At 31.5% G+C, this 13,626-nt stretch overlaps 2 protein-coding genes across 4 annotated transcripts; one reads left to right on the top strand and one right to left on the bottom strand.

Moving 5' to 3' along the window:
* Window positions 1–9,731, top strand: LOC111696036 (steroidogenic acute regulatory protein-like). Of its 3 annotated transcripts, none has more exons than XM_023465559.1 (10): window positions 1–21; window positions 2,261–2,357; window positions 4,236–4,337; window positions 5,290–5,390; window positions 5,667–5,757; window positions 6,441–6,500; window positions 6,761–6,846; window positions 8,750–8,843; window positions 9,130–9,200; window positions 9,411–9,731. In XM_023465559.1, the coding sequence occupies exons 2-10, from the start codon at window positions 2,349–2,351 to the stop codon at window positions 9,448–9,450; spliced, it is 654 nt and encodes a 217-aa protein (XP_023321327.1). In that variant the 5' UTR covers window positions 1–21; window positions 2,261–2,348; the 3' UTR covers window positions 9,451–9,731. The 3 variants fall into 3 exon arrangements, with proteins under 3 accessions (XP_023321327.1, XP_023321325.1, XP_023321326.1); XM_023465557.1 differs by lacking the exon at window positions 1–21 and adding an exon at window positions 627–749; XM_023465558.1 differs by lacking the exon at window positions 1–21 and adding an exon at window positions 1,379–1,437.
* Window positions 9,562–12,374, bottom strand: LOC111696035 (ras-related protein Rab-23; the record flags this gene model as incomplete). The annotated part of the gene is given in 6 exon segments (XM_023465556.1): window positions 9,562–9,680; window positions 10,397–10,504; window positions 11,333–11,395; window positions 11,611–11,692; window positions 12,022–12,103; window positions 12,274–12,374. Coding segments are annotated over 6 exon segments (519 nt in total), but the record flags the coding sequence as incomplete, so codon positions are not given.
* Between the last annotated feature and the right edge of the window lie 1,252 nt (window positions 12,375–13,626).

Here is a 13,626-nt window from a genome sequence, read left to right as displayed (position 1 = left end):
CACTCCGAAATAGATATTAAGGTAGCAAAATATAATCTCTTATCTATAAGGGACAGTCTTATACAGGGTTACCTATAAAGTATGAGAGTGTAGAGACGACTTTACACAATATACTAAGGAAACGAAATTTTCTCACAACAGTTGACATGTTTTCCAAAATCAAATAAAAAAGTGTAAAAACAGAAAATAAAGAACACATATAATTGCACTTATTTTTCTGTAATTCTATTCTAAAATGATCACTATCATATTAATAATTTTGTCGGACACAAAAACTAAGTTGACACTTGTGACGTAAAAATACAGCTGTACTGAGTGTGTGTACTGTGTAATAATTCTACGTTGCCGTCTATTGTACTAGAATCTATTTGGTTGTAGCTAGTTAAGGTACATCTCTTATTCACAAAATTATACTTGAATTATTTGAAAAGTGAATGATACTTTGCAATAAAACTTGTTCCTGTTAATATCTACGTGTTAGTACTTTTATTAGTCCATTGAGGAATTTCAGAAACCAGGTTTTCTTGTGCCTAAAGTTTCAATCTCAGCTTTCACCATTTGTACATTGAGCGTACACGTACTGTGTACTTTATGTACTCTTGCACCTCAATTTTTTGTTAATATTTTTTAACAGTTGTTTGTTGATCGTCAATTGTGACTTTTCTGTATCGAATGTGAATTCTGATAATGACTTTTAAGTCATAACTAATCAAAGATGTAAACATTTAGAATCATTTTTAGCAAATAAGGTATAATTGTCCGGGCCAAAAAAACCTGTATAAAAAAATCCAAAACAGTTTTATTTTAATGTAAGTAAAGCATTTAAAAAGTTAAGGAAACAGTTAATAAGACTATTTGATATTTGTTGTGATCGTTTTCAGGGTTTCATTTTCATGGAAACGAATAAGAATTAAGAAACCATCGGACTGAAATTAAACAATCCGTTAGATATTACAAACAATAGTCTTCGGTTATTTTTCGATGCATTCGTATAAAGTTGGTATTTCAAAATAATTTTTAATTTTTATGATCTGAGTCGAGATACTTTTGAAAACATTTATTCCTGTTTCGAGGATTTTTGATAATGAAAACGACATTTTCATATTTTCCAGGAATGTTCGAAAATCCAGCGCCAGCGAAATATTATTAAAAAAAACAAAGTAAAAAACTCTATGACATATTAAACGAATGCGTCGAAAAATAATTGATGACTATTGTTTGTAATATCAATATTGCAACTTATAAATTACTTCAACAAAGTTTAATATATGGAGTAATACTTAAAAGTGTTGTCTTATATATATATATATATATATATATGTGTATATTTTGTGTACCTTTTATATTTTGATATTTTTTAATGTTCGCCTTTTACAAGTAAAATGTGGATACGAATTCAACTTCGAGTTTAAGTATGAATCAGGCGAGGGGAGGAAGGTCAGTCACAACAATTTCTAGTCCGATCCACATTCTCCTCATTTTCTCGTTCGAACCACCTCGAAATCCTTTTTTTTAAGAATTGCCACGTTTGGGCATAATTGAAATAATTAATTTTTATAAATCTAAGAAAATAGTCCTAATTTTGAATTAAAGTTTTTAAGTTCACATTTACTTCAAAATGTTGACCTTTTTTACGCGCATTTTCAGATATTCCTAATGTAGAATGCCGCAAGTAATTCCGAATTTAAATAACTTTAATTTTTTTTGTTAATTATAGTGAAAACCATTGAATTTTTCCGTGTGGTTCCATGGGGAAAATGATAGGCAGAGGTATGTCAAATATGTTGCTATTTATTTTGTTTCGCGAAGGTGAGCAATTAAAGAGGCAGAATAGATTTAAATTTCACCCAAATAAAGTTTGACATCACTTTCCTGGCATTAATAATTGTAACATGATGTATAATTATTGCAATACTTTAGTCTATCTTTATGTTATGCCCTAACGTTGACAGATTTTTAAAAGATAGTTTAACTTCAAGAAATCTAAACTTCAAACCACATAATAATCGAAGGACGAGGATTTCAGAAAATGAGGAGAATGCGGCTCGGACGAGATATTAGTGTGGGTGGTCATACCTCCCCTCAGTCATGCCATACATCAAAATATATCTAAGCTGCTACAACCCTTTTGAATGGGGTACACTGCTTTACTTTTAAAATTTAATTTTAAAATGTTGATTTTAAAATGTTGAATTTAAAATATTCCCCTGAATTAAAGTGGTTCTATTCTGTCTTTCTAGGATAACCCTCTATATTATAGAGTACGCCGGGGTTGTACTGTCTGGTTCTATACAGCTGTATTTACTGCCTGAGTCAAGCACTGCCTGTTCATCAGTCAACAATCAACCATGTCTACGGTAAGCACAATAGTTATTTAAATTTTTACAGTTTCGATAACTATTGGAATAGAGTGATGAACTTTGGTTTCGTATAGCGATGCGAATTCAAAGAAAGCTGTATATTGTAGAAAGTTTCGTCTGCTAATTTAGAACTGGGTCATTTTGGCAAATGTGTAAATTTCTGTGTACAATCAAAATAAATTTACACAAAATACTTATCAAATGTGTTTTATAGTTTTCGTGATTTTAAAATTAAGTATTAAAATATTCGTCAAGGACGATCTCTTAGTCGTCATTTAAATTTCTACAGAGGGACTCTACCCCCCCCCCTTCTTTCCCCTGGATCACTAAAATGTATGGTTGTAAGTGCATTTCAGGGTCTGAAAGGGTGCTAAGCTCTCCCGGCCCCTCCCTGGAATGAAAAACCACTTTTTAAGTCCCCAGACCCCAATGGACAAATTCATGGAAACGCCTCCATCCCAATATATTAAGACCATCTTTTAAGTTGTAGGTTACATGGTATTTTAAAGTACAAAAACCAAAACAGGGTGGTGTTAAGACTTAAGATACCATCTTGGCCACGTTACCATTTTAAGCTTTGTGAAAGTTAGATTTATCGTATTTTATTAGTTAAAATCCGCTAAATTGATGGGGAAAATGCACAATTACGCATTTACTTCAAAAGACAATTATGTTATATTTGAACAAACAATTGAAATATACCTACCTGTGTATATAGAATATCAATTTTATTCTATATATTTACTAGGTTTGTATACATTGTCAATTAGTATAATTAATTGTTGATAATCTATTTACAAAATACTTGAGTTTGTGATGAAAGTTGGGTCAGGGGTATGACTTTTTAAGAACCAGTTTTGTTAATCCGGGCTTCTTATAGAACTTGGATATTTAACTATTATGTACAGGGTTATCCACAAAGGATAAGACTTCAGAAACTTTTGCATACGGAAGTCCTTTCAAAATACTCAATTGAGTGCAGAAACCAAAAATTAATCTTCAAATCGTCATATTTTTAAGTTTTTGGTCGTTTTTACTGTCTCATCCTTTGTGGGTAACCCTGTATATTGTATACTAAAGAGCCCGGCCTTGACCGTGGAATTAAACAAAAACTTTGGAAAAAAGTCGAATTTTTTTAGCCTTTGTCAATTTAGCCAATTTGGTCAAGCCGTTTGGCCAGCCATAGCTAACATATAAATATATGTGAGCGAAAAGCTTCATAAATAAAAATGGAAATGAGCGAAGATTTATAATGTAAAGATAGTTATTTCATGCATTTATTTTTCGTTTTGTTAAAATTATATTTTATAAATAAATAATTATTTTTTTTTATTTTTGAACAGCATTCCCATTACAATTTTATCTATATAACTCTTATTTTCATTAAATACATGTTTGAAATCTTATAATGATCAATTGTACATAATGGATTCTACATGTAATTTTTAGTGGCTTATTAATATGCAATATTATTTATAACAGTCTTTACTTAATCGGTTTTATTTTCAATCTCCTGTGTCCGAATTTAATGAATTTAAGCCACGTCTGAAATCCCCCAAAAACGGTTTGAATTGACCGCCGGCTTAAATCTTGAAAAATTTAATACGAACTTAAGTGAAACCAACCATATTTGAGCCGCGGATTAAATTTAAGCCGGGGATCAAATTTTTTAAATTCGGTCTCTGACTTCTGAACCAACCCCTCCCCCCATATTAAAATTTACACCTAAAGGATATTTCCCTAGTTGATAGTAGCCACAGCGCTTGGTGTATAGAAACCCAAACTTTATAATTTAATGTCATTTTAGTTGTTATTATTTAGCGGGAGGGTTAGCCGTTCAATTTAAAATTTTTTTTAATATTATTATTTTATTAGGATGCTGAGTATATTGCAGCTATAGAGGAGGCCTGGGAGGAGGGTCTAGAGCTAGCCAACTCTACCGAGGGATGGAAAAAGGAGAAGGAGGATAAGGATACGGTGAGAACTATTTTTTTAATCCTTCAAAGTCTAATTTTTAAGGGTTTAAAAGAGTACATCGAGGTCGTTAATTATGAGCGAGAGAGATTCAGTTAAGCTAGACATGACTGGCTCAACTAATTCTCTTTTGCCACCAGATCAACTCGAACCAAAAGGAAGGTTTAATTTAATATTTAAGTTAAGTAGTTGAAATAGTCGTAGATAAGTTTAACTACTTCCCACTTTTCATAAACTTGCAGCTCAGGATGTCAAGTCAAAGGTTGAATATGTTTAGTATCAACTGTAGTGAATTTAATTTTTGTTATGAAAAATTATCATCAATCTATCAAAATAGCCAAAATTTAAGCAATTTAATGAACCACGAAACTCCATCCTTTTTTAGTTTGTTCACAAAAAACTATTGCAAATTAGAAATATTCGTTAAACTTAAATAAAAAACTTTGAATTCAAACTCTAGAATTTTCTATCCTTGATTTTGTTTAACTTACCGTGCAATAAAGCGTGTTCAATGTTTAACTGCAAATTGTAAATTTAAATATGCAATGTTTAGAAATCATGTTTTAAACCACAATGTGACAATACCGCACAAACCCCATCAAAACTTATACATGTACGAAAACGATACATACATATATGTTCATTTTGAATTTTTTTTTTCTGTAGCAGGGTTTGTTTCTAAGCTCGAAAAGTTTTAATAAATCTCTTTTCTGTAATTTTTTCCTTTATTGAAGTCCATTTTGGGGTCTTTTGCAGCAGATTTCATTTCATTAAGTTCCTTATCTTTAGAATAAGATGTTTTTGAGCATTTTCTCATTAAGATTTAGACACTATAGTAAAAAGTAAAATTAGTAGCGATACAAAACTTTATTCGGAATAAGTATACTCTTTTTATTCCCGAACCATCTTTTTAAATCTGTTTAATTTATAAATCATTAATAAAGTTCTAACTCAGGGTGATCTGGTTGAGGTAAAGAAAAATGGGAAAGGGAAGAAGATTTATAGATGCAGGGGAAGAATTAATATGCCAAGGAAACTCTTAGAAGAAGCATTAAGGTCAGAAGAATAAAAAACAAGTTTCGTTCATTTAGAATATTGAACTAATAGCTTGTGAACCTTACTTTTCATGAAAACTAAACTTTAAGTCAACTAAATCAAATTAAAAAATGTTTAACCAATCAAAGAACATTTTTGTGGTTTTACCAAGATCCCCAATCAAAATTTGAGGAAAATCGGTCCGGGGGTTCATTCATGACATTTGATGAAATCGCCTTCACATGATAAAAAGCCATGAAAGTTCTGATTGACGGAATCTAATATTTGTGTTTGCAGTGACACGGACAACGTTAAATCCTGGAACAATACTCTAACTGAAGCTAAACTACTCAAGAAGCTAAACGATACATGTGCAATCTCATACCAGGTTTAAATTCACGTAAACGATACATGTGCAATCTCATACCAGGTTTAAATTCACGTAAACGATACATGTGCAATCTCATACCAGGTTTAAATTCACGTAAACGGTCAACAGGCGAAGGTCAACGGTCAACGGTCAACGGTCAACGGTCAACGGTCAACAGTCAAAGGTCAACGTTCAAAAGTCAACAGTCAAAGGTCAAAGACCGGAATAATTAAAAAATCAACGAAAAGAACCGTCATGTTATGATTACGAACTAATTGCAACGGAAATTTGTGAAAGTTATTTACAATTTACTTTGTTCCACTGTTATTGTCCTATTTTCATTCTTGTAAAGTAAATAGCAAATATAGTACAGTTAAACCCTAAATAAATCATACATCGAAAGAATTCATCAAATGTCGTATTCTTCACTTTCTGATAATGGAATGTTGCAGATATTTAGTTTTTTAATTAAATGATTTTATGGAGCTCTTTAGAACTGTTCCCGTATATTCATGGTCATTTATTAATTTTTTCAAATACTAAGAATAACGAAAAAAAGTATAAAACCCATTGAAAAATTGTCAAGACGACATTAGATACATTCTTTCGATGTATGGCTCATGTAGGGTTTTACTGCAGTGAATAATCATGGATAAATATTTTAAAACATTGTTTTTAGATTAAGTTTTTTTTTGTTTAAGATTACCACAGAAGCTGCTGGAGGAATGGTGTCAGCTCGAGATTTTGTGTACGGTAGTAAGGTATAAAACAGTCTAAAAATCAACAGTTAGGTTACGATAGGTCTAAGTTATTAAAGCCTTGTAATTATAACGAAAGATTTTTATTTGAAAATATTAAATCTTTAAATTCTGATTGATTTAAGAAAGACAACGTAGAAACAATTTTAAAAAAAACTATTTCATAAAATTCTGTCCTAAGAGCTTTACTAGAACTAGAACGTTACTTTTCAAGAATATTTTGATATGCCTCAATATTATAGATCAAAAATTCCAAATTTTAGATTGGAAGAACAGCAAATGACGCGTTTGTAATGGGTGGGAAAAGTGTGGATTACCCAGACGCGCCTAAAAACTCCAAAATTGTGAGGTACTTTTTTTTTAATTGTGAAAGAAAATGTTTATCCTGTGAATGATGGTGGTTCAACCATCTTGTTTGAAATATAGAACTTACCGAAAGAATTTCTTAATGAAAAACAAACTTTGGGTCTGTCCTAGTATACGATTTTTGGACCCCCCCCCCCCCCTCCTATCAATTTTGTACATGACCATTTATTTTTCAGCAAATTTATTATTATTTTTTTTTTGTTATTTAGGGTTAGGTTAGGTTAAGATACTTTCTGGGCCGATTAGGAAATTACCCAAACTTTTAGAGATTACACATTTTTAACATATTTTTAACCTTTTTTCCAAAATTTCAAAAAAAAATGCTTGAAGTTTCGAAATGTTCGAAATGTCTTTGGAAGTTCGATATTAAGTAGAAAATGTTATTTGCGCAGGTAAATTGTATCTTCAATCTGTTTCATAATTATTTTGTATTTTTTCACCAAAATACTAATAAAATAATATCTAACTTTGTATGAAATAATCTAACTCTGAAGAACAAGAAAAAAGCTATATATTAAAAGGCTAAATAATCTTAATTCAAAAAGTTTTTTTTTTAAATTGTATCCGATTATGTCTTTGAACAGTTAACTTAACGTAACACCAACTTTTCAAAATGTCGAGCATTTTGTTCCAAATTTTTCACACATTTTTATTTACTCTTCATTCTGTTCGTAATTTCAAAAAAATGATCGCAATTTCGAAGAAAATGGTCGTAATTTGAAACAAAAAGTTCATACTTTTAAGGAAAATATTAATAATCCTGATCGAAATATTCGTAATTTTTATTAAAATGTTCAAAATTTTTGATGTAATGTTCATAATTTTTAATAAAATGTTCGTAATTTTAAACAAAATGGTCGTAAATTAAAAAAAGTTCATAATTTTAATGAAAATCTTCATTATTTTTAATAAAATGTTCGTAATTTCGAAAAATACGTTCGTAATACTAACGGAATGTGCGTAATTGCGAAATTATTTCAGTAGGTTCGATATTTCTAACAAACGTGTCAGGTAGGGTACAGTGAAAATGGTATGAAACATAAGAATATCATATAAAGGCTTCCTATCATCTTATGTAAAATTTAATTCTAAGAACAATTTAGAAAAGGCGTTTTTTGATAGGAAGACATCTTGATTCCCAAATTTGGACTTTTATGTACAGCATTTTTCACGAAATTTTGACGAAAATCCAGAAACTGTAACTTTGTCAATTTTCTAGCTACGGAAATTTCATTTACCAAAAGATAACCACAAATAGCACTTTAGTGGGGACGGAAGCCAACAAAATGTAGTTTGTTCAGAAAAGAATGAATTATGAACACATTTTTGTTCTATATTTTTATCAAATTTTCGCATATCTTGGTCTTTACAATTGTGCCCCCCCTGAGAGGCTGATGGGGGGCATCCATGGGGGAGGCTCATTTAATATTACATCTGCTTGCATTTCCCTTCCTCAGGTCAGGCACAGTGGTGTACCTAGGGGAAACAGTAGTCCTCTTGCCCCCCTGGGAGTTCCAAAAATACAAAATTAAAAGGAAACAACGTTTAAAAAGTAACACCTGACAATGACAAAGACTAAGGATTTTCCCGCAATTAAAAAAATTCGGGAAAATACAGCTCAAGTCTAAGCTGTCGTTAGGCCTTATTTACGGCTTGACTTTCGGATTCAAGCATTATCTTATTTTCCAAAGAGCTGAGTTCAAAAAACCGTGAATCAAGATGTCTTCCACTCAAAAAACGTCTTTTATAAATTGTTCTTAAAATTGAATTTTACGAGAACAAAAATGATAATAGGAAACGAAAAAAAGATTTATTTAATTTCACTGTACCTTAGACTGTCAGGGTTTCATTGTATGACTTCAGTTTACTTAATATTTGTTGTGCAGGGCTGTGAATGGTCCTGGCTGCCAGATAGTTTACCCTGTCGAGGGGAAGGACGATGAATGTGATTTTGTTTGGCTCATGGACTGTGAGTATAAGGTAAAATAATATTATTTTCTGATATTCCAGGGACCAAAAACTAACAAGGTTTTTCCAGGGCCCAGTTGAAATGGCCGCTTGTTAAAGGCCAAAAGATAAACATAATAAGCCAAAAAAAAAAAAAAAATAACATCTTGTCCTAACCTAGTCAAATGATGATAACAAAGATAATGCATTTCATTCAATGATTTCTTTTATGACATAGATGAATTTTTTTTATACTTCGTTTCTTAATAAATACAAACATTTTTTATTGGAGGTTGCAATATTAACAATTCACATTTAGGGCTGGATGCCTGGAAGTATCCTGGATGTTGCAATGCCTATGGCGCAGACTCAGTTTATTGAGTGCATTAGGTAACGCTTGAACAAATTAACTTTTTTCAAGAACTTTTGTAAAGCACATTTTAATTTCCAATTCTATTTACAAATTTAAAAAGTTTTTCGTGTTTTTCCTTGATTCATGCAAACCGGGAGAAAAGATACGATTTGCAATTTGATTTTCAGGCCAATATGCATTTTTAGCCTCTTTAAAATCATATGAAAAAGAGAGAATTTTGTTTACAGGAAGTTGGCAGCAAAGAGGAAATCGGAAGGAAGGTTTTAGAAGAAAGTTCTGCTGCTTAAAATCCCTCAAACTTAAGATTTTGAAAAAAGTTCTCTTTTTCATAATTTAAGCTTAAACCTTTTAAAAAAATAACTTTACAGTTTACAAATATTCTCTCTAAATATTATGTTTTATTTTATTTGCTTTTCATAAAATGTTACAATGTTGTAAGAAATGGCTGCCAGGCTCAGACACTTCCCGCCATTTTCTTGATTTACGCCATTTTGTTCCTAAATTGTTAATTTACAGATTTACAGTTAAATAAATCCAGACTTGCCGTAGGTTTTGTTTTAATGCTACTGAAGAATATGGTTCATATTTTCAAAGAAAATGAAGACGATTATCAACAAATGGTTTGCCAACTTAAAAAATTAGCATAAATGAATTGTCAAGACAAAGTGATTGCCAAAATAAAGGATTATCATCACAAAGGGATTGTCAACATAAAGGATTGTCAACATGAAAGGATTGTCAACATATAGGGATTTTCAACTTAAAAATTGTCATCACAAAGGGATTGTGAACATAAAGGATTGTCGAAAGGAAGGGATTGTCAACATAAAGGATTGTCAACATGAAGGGATTGTCAACATAAAGGATTGTCGACATGAAGGGATTGTCAACATGAAGGGATTGTCAACATGAAGGGATTGTCAACATGGATTGTCAACATGAAGGGATTGTCAACATGAAGGGATTGTCAACATGAAGGGATTGTCAACATGAAGGGGTTGTCAAAATAAAGTATTGTCGACATCAAAGGATTGTCAAAATAAAGGAATTGCCAATACACAAAAAAAAATTCTCAGAAGGGATTTGCAGCTAAAAGGGATTGTCAGCTTAAAGGAATTGTCAGCTAAAAGCTAAAAGGGATTACCAACATAAAGGAATTGTCAACTAAAAGGGATTTTCAAAAATAAATATGATAAGATTATATTTGTTTGACCTGAGTTAGATTGTGAGGAGGTAATCTGAAGGGTTCGTGTTGGATGATACAGGGTTTCATTTCTCAGCCGGATACACTGCAGGGCTTCCTTCCTTCTAACTAATAAATCTGCAAATAATTTAATATTGTATTTACATCTTTCAATTATACAGGAGGAACCACTAGGAATGTTATGTTTTTGTAATTTGTGTTGTTAAAATCTAAACAAAGACGATGTTTACATCATTTAAATAAACATTTATTGTACATATTTGGTAAAGCCATTAAAGATCAATAACAATTGTATAGTTGCTTCTCAATTTTATCAATTGGAAATGGAAAACCGTAGTATTTTCATTTGAAACCCAAAAAGGTACATTTTCTAAAAGTCTGGATGACAAGATTAAAATAAAAAAATTTAGTTTTTGTAAATCATTTTAAATTAACATCAAAAACTTCAAAAACAAAATAGAAAAACATGGAGAAATAGTTAAACCAGGTGCACTAGCTGCGTCAAACTTTGTAGAACAAAATTATTAAAATCTTATTTTCCTTGATAAAGCCTGTTTTATTCTAAAAGTTCGGCAAAATAATTGTGTCACTGTTCAGCAAGCATGGCCTAATTAACAGCAAATAAAGAAGTAATCTATGTTTATCTGTTTGTATGTTTTTGGATTTCAGATCATAATTCAGAAACCCTTTACCGATTTGCCTCAAATTTTGATAGGTAACTCGATCAAACCAAGGGAATGTTCTAAGCGTGGTTTAAAAAACACGAAGTAAATTGTGTTTTTTCAAAAGATTTTTTTCCAGACATATCCAAGTTTCCAAGCTTGTCTTCTTGATTACTTTTTGACTTGTTTTAGAGTCGTGCAGAAGAAAAATTAAACTATTCAAGACGACATTTTTATAAATTCAAGACGACATTTTAACAAATTCAAGACGACATTGTATAACCTCTAATGCCAGCCGAATTGTGTTTTCTGTCTCGCCATGATTTTCTTTCTAGCCCTAAACTTCCTAAACAACAGAAATTAATCAACCATTATGAAAAAATCGAGACAGGATAAAAGATACTTAATAACAGCTACAATATTTTGGCAAAAAAGGGTTTAACATTTTATAAAGATTATATTAAACAAATGTTTTGGACAATGATGATGTGAACATTTCGTCCAAATAAAACCTTTTTGAAAATATCAAAAAATAAAGATATAAATTGAAATGATATACACCTCCTATTCTGGTATAAAACTGTTCTCGCTTTAGTTCTTCAGTTCTCTCATTCAAACAGAGCTGTGATAAGCAGGAAAAGACCTAGAAATATCCCACAATAATGAGACCAATATCAAAAGTTAAAAAAAAAATAATCAAATTACTTTCCAAATGAGTGTGTTAACCACAAAGAATGTTACTTCAAAGACGAATGTACGGAAATGATTCCCTGCAATTGGAAATTCGTTTTTGTATTCCTTTGTTTGCCAAATAATTAAATATTCCATTAAAAGACTAGATTTAAGACTAATTTCGAGGGTAAATCTTAAGTTACAGGTCGTCATTGTAACCTCATCCTTTCAGAGTAACATTGTGTAAGAGTTCAAAATAAGTTTATTTGAAAATATTTGAACAATTTGATGTGATTCTACCTGAGCTGTGTTTAGATTTTCTTTAACTGAAGTTTTGATGAGTTTTAATCCTAGTTTTCGGCTCATTTCTTCAACTTCATCACTTAACACAGTCGTCTTTAATTTCCGCGGCATTAGTTAATGTATTAGGCGGAGCAGCTTTCATGTTAAATATCCCCGTTTCATATGTTTTTAAATGAAAAGATTTATTATACTATGAAACCCATTTTCAACTTTGAAATAAGAATTTTATGATAAATTATAAAAATCTACCTGTCCACCGTAGATTCGTGTAATAAATCCATTTTATTCTGAACTAGAAGCATTGGTATCCGTCCACATTCCTCCTCTACTTTTCTCTTCCATCCTAGAACCTAGATATACATTGGTATACGTCCACACTCCTCCTCTACCTTTCCATCCTAGAACCTAGATATACATTGGTATACGTCCACATTCCTCTTCTACTTTTCTATTCCATCCTAGAACCTAGATATACATTGGTATACGTCCACATTCCTCCTCTACTTTTCTCTTCCATCCTAGAACCTAGATATACATTGGTATCCGTCCACATTCCTCCTCTGCTTTTCTATTCCATCCTAGAACCTAGATATACATTGGTATACGTCCATACACCTCCTCTACCTTTCCATCCTAGAACCTAGATATACATTGGTATCCATCCATTCTCCTTCCTCTACCTTTCCATCCTAGAACCTAGATATACATTGGTATCCATCCATTCTCCTTCTCTACCTTTCTATTCAATCCTAGAACCTAGATAAACATTGGTATCCGTCCATACTCCTCCTCTACCTTTCCATTCCATCCTAGAACTGAGATATAGATTGGTATCCGTTTATACATTTTTACTGGAAAATTGATACCTTTAAGTTTCATTTTCCTAAACTTGATAAGGAAGAATTCATTTTGAAAGTAACTCCATATTTCTCCAATATAGAGGTTCAAAGGGCACCGCAGTGACGGGCATGTAACCATGTAATGTTGTCCCTTTAACAACTGTCAAGGTTTCCTGTAAACCGTCATGTATTGGTATAATCTTCTGCTCCTCATATATTATATAAAAATCATCTTCCTTTCATTGCAATGATAACAGGAAGCATGATAAATATCTATTCAAGCCAGAGCAATGCAGTTACTAGATGTCTGTTCATGAGCATTATATTTGGTTTGGTTTTCATCTCCCGGATTTTTAACATTCCTAAAGATGCAGATTTATTGGTCCATGCAAGTCTTTGTATGCATACTGCACATTCATAAATTGAATTTATTCGCTTGAATTACAAGCGAGTGATTTGGATAAGGAACTTGAAGAAATTTAAATTTTTGCTTCAAGGAACCCGATTAGATTACAATGTTTCCTTAGAAGCTTGTGTTTTCAGCAAAATTCCAGCAATTTTAATCTTTCACTTCTCATTTTTAGTATTTCTCCAAATAAAGGTATTTCCGTATTTTCAATGAAAGATTATGATTAGATTATGGAATAGATACAAGGATACAAGGATACAAGGATACAAGGATCCAAGGAAACAAGGATTCAAGGATACAAGGATACAAGGATATAAGGATACAAGGATACAACACACTCCTCTGCCGCTTTAG

Source organism: Eurytemora carolleeae, unplaced genomic scaffold, assembly GCF_000591075.1.
Source record: "Eurytemora carolleeae unplaced genomic scaffold, Eaff_2.0 scaffold246, whole genome shotgun sequence".
In the NCBI taxonomy this organism is placed as follows: Eukaryota; Metazoa; Arthropoda; class Copepoda; order Calanoida; family Temoridae; genus Eurytemora; species Eurytemora carolleeae.
This window is presented reverse-complemented; position numbering and strand designations above follow the sequence as displayed.

Coding starts and splice junctions, on each gene's coding strand:
- LOC111696036 (XM_023465559.1), top strand. Junction 5,758..6,440: donor CATGTGCAATCTCATACCAG/GTTTAAATTCAC, acceptor TTTTTGTTTAAG/ATTACCACAGAAGCTGCTGG. Junction 9,201..9,410: donor CAGTTTATTGAGTGCATTAG/GTAACGCTTGAA, acceptor TTTTGTTTACAG/GAAGTTGGCAGCAAAGAGGA.